Source organism: Penaeus chinensis, chromosome 14 (genome assembly GCF_019202785.1).
Source record: "Penaeus chinensis breed Huanghai No. 1 chromosome 14, ASM1920278v2, whole genome shotgun sequence".
NCBI classification, from domain to species: domain Eukaryota; kingdom Metazoa; phylum Arthropoda; class Malacostraca; order Decapoda; family Penaeidae; genus Penaeus; species Penaeus chinensis.
In genome coordinates this window covers 18891403-18896402 of record NC_061832.1, presented here as the reverse complement: position 1 = coordinate 18896402, position 5000 = coordinate 18891403, and the positions used below count along the sequence as shown (strand labels likewise).

The 5000-nt window shown below is 34.9% G+C and overlaps 1 protein-coding gene across 1 annotated transcript in view; it reads right to left on the bottom strand.

Moving 5' to 3' along the window:
- Positions 1-5000, bottom strand: part of LOC125032427 (nuclear cap-binding protein subunit 1-like) — a 14429-nt gene that overhangs the window by 7355 nt on the left and 2074 nt on the right. The window contains exons 2-7 of the mRNA XM_047623549.1: positions 3244-3335; positions 2478-2663; positions 2101-2281; positions 1667-1881; positions 646-809; positions 6-131 (exon numbers count right to left, since the gene is read on the bottom strand). Coding sequence (XP_047479505.1) covers positions 6-131; positions 646-809; positions 1667-1881; positions 2101-2281; positions 2478-2663; positions 3244-3335 — 964 coding nt within the window. The remainder of the gene's footprint in view (positions 1-5; positions 132-645; positions 810-1666; positions 1882-2100; positions 2282-2477; positions 2664-3243; positions 3336-5000) is intronic.

Here is a 5000-nt window from a genome sequence, read left to right as displayed (position 1 = left end):
CAAACCATTGCTTCCTCTCTAGATGATAGTCCTTGACGATATTGTGAAGGTGCTCCTCAATAAGGTATCGCTCAATAGAATGAGCACCTGGCAGGACAGGACCCTCAGGGCAATCAGTGTAGTCAAAAAGCCTGGAAGATTAGTATTTAGCATCAATTACTCTCTAAAAGTGGTATATCTATTGAAATCCCTACAAAAAACCTGTAAGGTCAAATATTCACACATGAACTGCCACCCACAAGGAGTTTTTATGCATTCCTCTTCCATAGCATGTATATAGAGAAAGTAAACAGAGATAAAGAGCACTAAGAAGATGGTGCTATACCTCTGTCTTTTGTTGAGCAATACATAAAAAAAGAGACTTAAAATTAATCACCCAAATAGACTAAAAATAATGAACACTTTTCCAGGGAATATTATGACAAAAGCTTAACAACCTCACTAAAGAGCACAAAAATAATAGAACACAGCATACACACAGCAGACAATGCATTCCAAAGTCCTTTTCCCATGAATATTATATATAAAAAAATGTATCACCATCATTAAAGAACACACTGTTGCATATAAGTAACACACAATGCACTCCACACTCCACACCAGTAGAAAGACCAAAGTAGTCTCATCTCATTATCACCCCCATACCTAAACACAACCCATGGGAAGGGGTAGGTGTTGTCAGTGTGATGTGGAGGGAGGGTCAGGGGTGGGATGTTGTGCTGCAGCGCTTCGCACAGAATGGAGTCAAATGCCACATAAGGTCTTGCAATGTGCTTCTCCTGCCACATGTCTGATCGCAGTTTGCAGATCTGAAAAATGCATTCATGCATTCATGGTTATAGACATAATGTTATCGGTAAAATTTAATTTTTACACAAACAAGTGAAATATCCATGAATTAATACTTCTCAGTGCTTCTAACAAAAATATACTTGTATATGTGACTGTTTTTATGAAGTAAATGAATGAATAATATAAAAGATGAACATGAAACTCCAAATAAAAAATATACAAATTTCTTATAATATTAAGTGGTGGGGGAAAAAAAAGAGCTGACCCTAGAAATTTTAGCAATTCATTATTGACTTTGAAGTAAATTCGGTAAAAGTGTAAGAGCTAAATGTCACCTGATATCACACTCCACTGATAATATACTTATTATTATACAGAACATGAAAAACTAATCAAAATAATAAAATAAGTGCCAAAAATAAAATACTAATAATGATATAGAAACAAAACACAATAATGATAATGATGATGATGATGATGATGATGATAATAATGATATAATAAATACTAATAGTGATATAGAAACAAAACATAATAATGATTACAATAATAATAATAATAATAATAATAATAATAATAATAATAACAATAATGATAATAATAATAATAACAGCAATAATAATAATGATATACTAAATACTAATAATGACACATAAACAAAACACATTAATAATAATAATAATAATAATAATAATAATAATAATAATAATAATAACAACAACAATAACATTTCTAAAAACTGGAACACATCTAAAAATTTAGGCTATCAACTTTCTCCCTAAAGGAGAATGGACACGAAATGAAATGAATACAAGAAAAAAGGATTAAAGCAAATAATTGTAGCAGATGAGAAAAATCTCCTACTACCCCATACCTGAGCCCAAAGACAGTCCAAATACTCCTCTTGTGGATGTGGACGGTCAGACCTCCATACCCTCAGTCCTGGGACATGCTTGCGGCTTCGCTTCCTTACATAAATCTCAATGTGCTTCAGCAAGCGCTCAAGGTCCTGTTCCTTCTTTTCATACAGCTCACGCCCCACCCAGGGAAGGCAGCTCAGTACAGCATACACGTACGTGTCACTACGAACTATGGACAGAGATATTTTCCATTCAGATCATTGTTGTCTAATAAAAAACAAATTAATGCTAACATTCTACTGTATATCAGACAGTTAAGTTATATCAAATTACACTTTGTGAAATGATGTCAAACCATATGATAAGACTAACATGTTATTGTATATCGAACAAGTAAATCATATCAAATGCATTATCCACACCACTGAAAGAACCACAGAAAAATTACCCTGGGGTGAGTTGTCATCTCTTGCTGTGTCTAAAAAGGTGTGGAGGAGCTGTAGCAGTGAGTTAGTGGAGATCACGTGACAGTTGACCAGATCGGCAAAGAACCTGAGTACATAGCGTGCTGTCTTCCACATACAAGCTTTAAGTGCTTCCTTCAGCTTCCTTGCCATCATGTCAACAAACTGCAGGGGAAAGATATATTATCAAATTGTTTGAAGTGCATTGGTGTATCTAGCCATCAAGAATTACCTGATTTACTATATCATCATCAGACAGATCAGTTTCAGAAGCACATTAGTAACGATAAATGCCTTATCATATCTATATCCAAAAATTCTAAGCTCATTGTAAATAACCATTATCAGTGACGATAACTACCTCTCCTCCAAAGTTGTAGTTCTTTGCGTTCAGGAGTCCAACAAGAGTTGTATAGATGGTGGTCTTTTCAGGCATCTTTACAGCACAGTCACTCAGGATCTTCAGAATCTTGCTCTTGTAATTGTTAATGTCTGCCTCTAGAACACTTGCTAGACCCTCGAGATTGCTTTCCAAGGATGAAGTACTCTGCAGAACAGGTTAAACACGTTGAGACAGATTTACACAGGATAAAAGGGTCTTCTAAGAGAAATTCTTATAATTTTCCTAGATCTACCATGTCTGGAAATCTGACTGACATTCATCAATGAGTTTTCTGAATTTCATTCCAGTGTAAGTCAGTCTCAACAATATCATTGTTGAGACTGTATATCAGACAGTTAAGTTATATCAAATTACACTTTGTAAAATGATGTCAGACCATATGATAAGACTAACATGTTATTGTATATCAAACAAGTAAATCATATCAAATGCATTATCCACACCAGATCATGAACATGTTTTTGTACCTTCAGAACAAAAACAAGGGTAAAATTTTTATGACAAATGGGCCTTCCTAGATAATATCTAGGAAGAAATTTAAGGATCACTTCAGTTGCAAGCACAACCGACTGATATAAGTCTCAATGGCAGGGGAGGGCATGAAGTATATCAGGGAAATGATGGGGTAAACAGGCTAATTGCAAGTTCTACCATTAAGAACTTGCAATCACCACACACTCCAACCCACACACCTATACCCACAAAGTTACCAACAAATACTCACCTTCTCTCCCACACGAAGAATTAGAGATTCTAATCGGTCTTCGATTTCAACGGCATCTGCCCTCCGTCTTTTCCGGTCGCGACCGGAGTCTGCTGTAAGAGGAAAAGAAAAAAATGTGTAGAAAAAATAAATCTTAAGACATCTTCCCAAATAATCAACAAAAAGATAAAGGAACACCTATATACATATAATACTTTACAAATTTGACTAAAATATGATATATGGGTGACTTGTTTTGGTAAGGGGATAAGGAAGATAACTAATGTGCCTATTTTCCTAGTAAAAATGCAATATTCTTTGAGAAATATACATGCACTGCTGATATACAGTGATCATATGATGGTCCTGATAGGTGGGAATGGCATCAACTAGACAGGGAAGCTGTGTGGTAAAACTGGCTGAAATTAAATAAATGGAGAAGAAAAATACATAAAAGAACTACAAAAAATGCCAGACTCAAGAACTGTTGAATTGAAATTTTGCTAATGGCCAATAAAGCATTATGCTTTAATGCTTTATAGGCCAACATGCATTAACGGTTTCCCCTCTTTGCACCCAGCTCATCTAGTCCTACAATAATTTGGAATTTAATAAGGTTAGGTATATTTTACAAACAAAAGTATTAGAAAAATTAGGGTTCTCCTTAAGTGAAAAATCCAGGGGTTCAATCACACAACTGGCAGCACAGTTTCATAATCAACATCTTGTGGTGACATTTGGCTTAAATTGAGTAATAGTATTTCTTATTCTCTAGTTTCCAGTTGTCATCAACTTGAAATTACTCTTTATTGATTACATAAATACCCAGACATATGATCACAGCCCTGGCTAGCTGCCAGGGCTGTGTCATGTTTGATAATCAATAATCAGATCTCACATTTGCATCTTCTAAAGTTTACTTTTACTCACATTTGCATCTTCTAAAGTTTACTTTTAATCAACTTATATTTACTTCTCAGATGCCCCATTCATCACTTTAGAGCAACAGGAGTTTATCTAGAGGAAATGGAATTTTAGTTAACAGATATGCATCGCTATTAGATGGAAGAAGCATATGCAGACTAATCAACAAATTCATAATTGAAAGACATGATTTTTGGCTCACTTTCTAAAATGCTAATCATAATTGATTTTGCCCGTACCCTTCTTTTTGAGGAAACAAGATTAGCAGTGGTGCTCCACAGCCTCCCACAAATGGCTATGTGGCCATTTGATTAGAGATCATGATCAAAAGGTTGGAAGCAAATAAGTCTTACTTTATTTTTTAAATGATTTTATAATTGTAAAGATGGGAAATGTGGGATAAACTTTCATTTATCCCTCTCTTTATACTTTCTCTCATTTTAAAACTAAAGCCTCTCCTTATTTGTCATATGTTTCCTGGGGGAACTTCACATTTGCATTATACTGCAGTTAATAAAGTAAGGACTCATCTTTTTCTATGCTAAATTGCCAGGCAAATCTACAAAAACTCATGAGACTCAATTTCACTCAACATCAGTAACAGTATCATTGTGACTAATATTTGACTATAGAAGGCCATTTGACAGGCACAGCTCAAACAAGAAGAGAAGTTGGCTGAGTAGCACACAGCATGATAGATTGTTAGCTATAGTCCTTAACCCAATGCTGCCAGGAAGTTAGTGTCCTCTTTCTTTCTTTTCTTCACTATTTTTTTTTTTTTTAATGTCTCTGCACATAGATGGATCTGCTAGTGCTTAGCCACAAAGGAGTCAATAAGTAGACCATGTGACCTG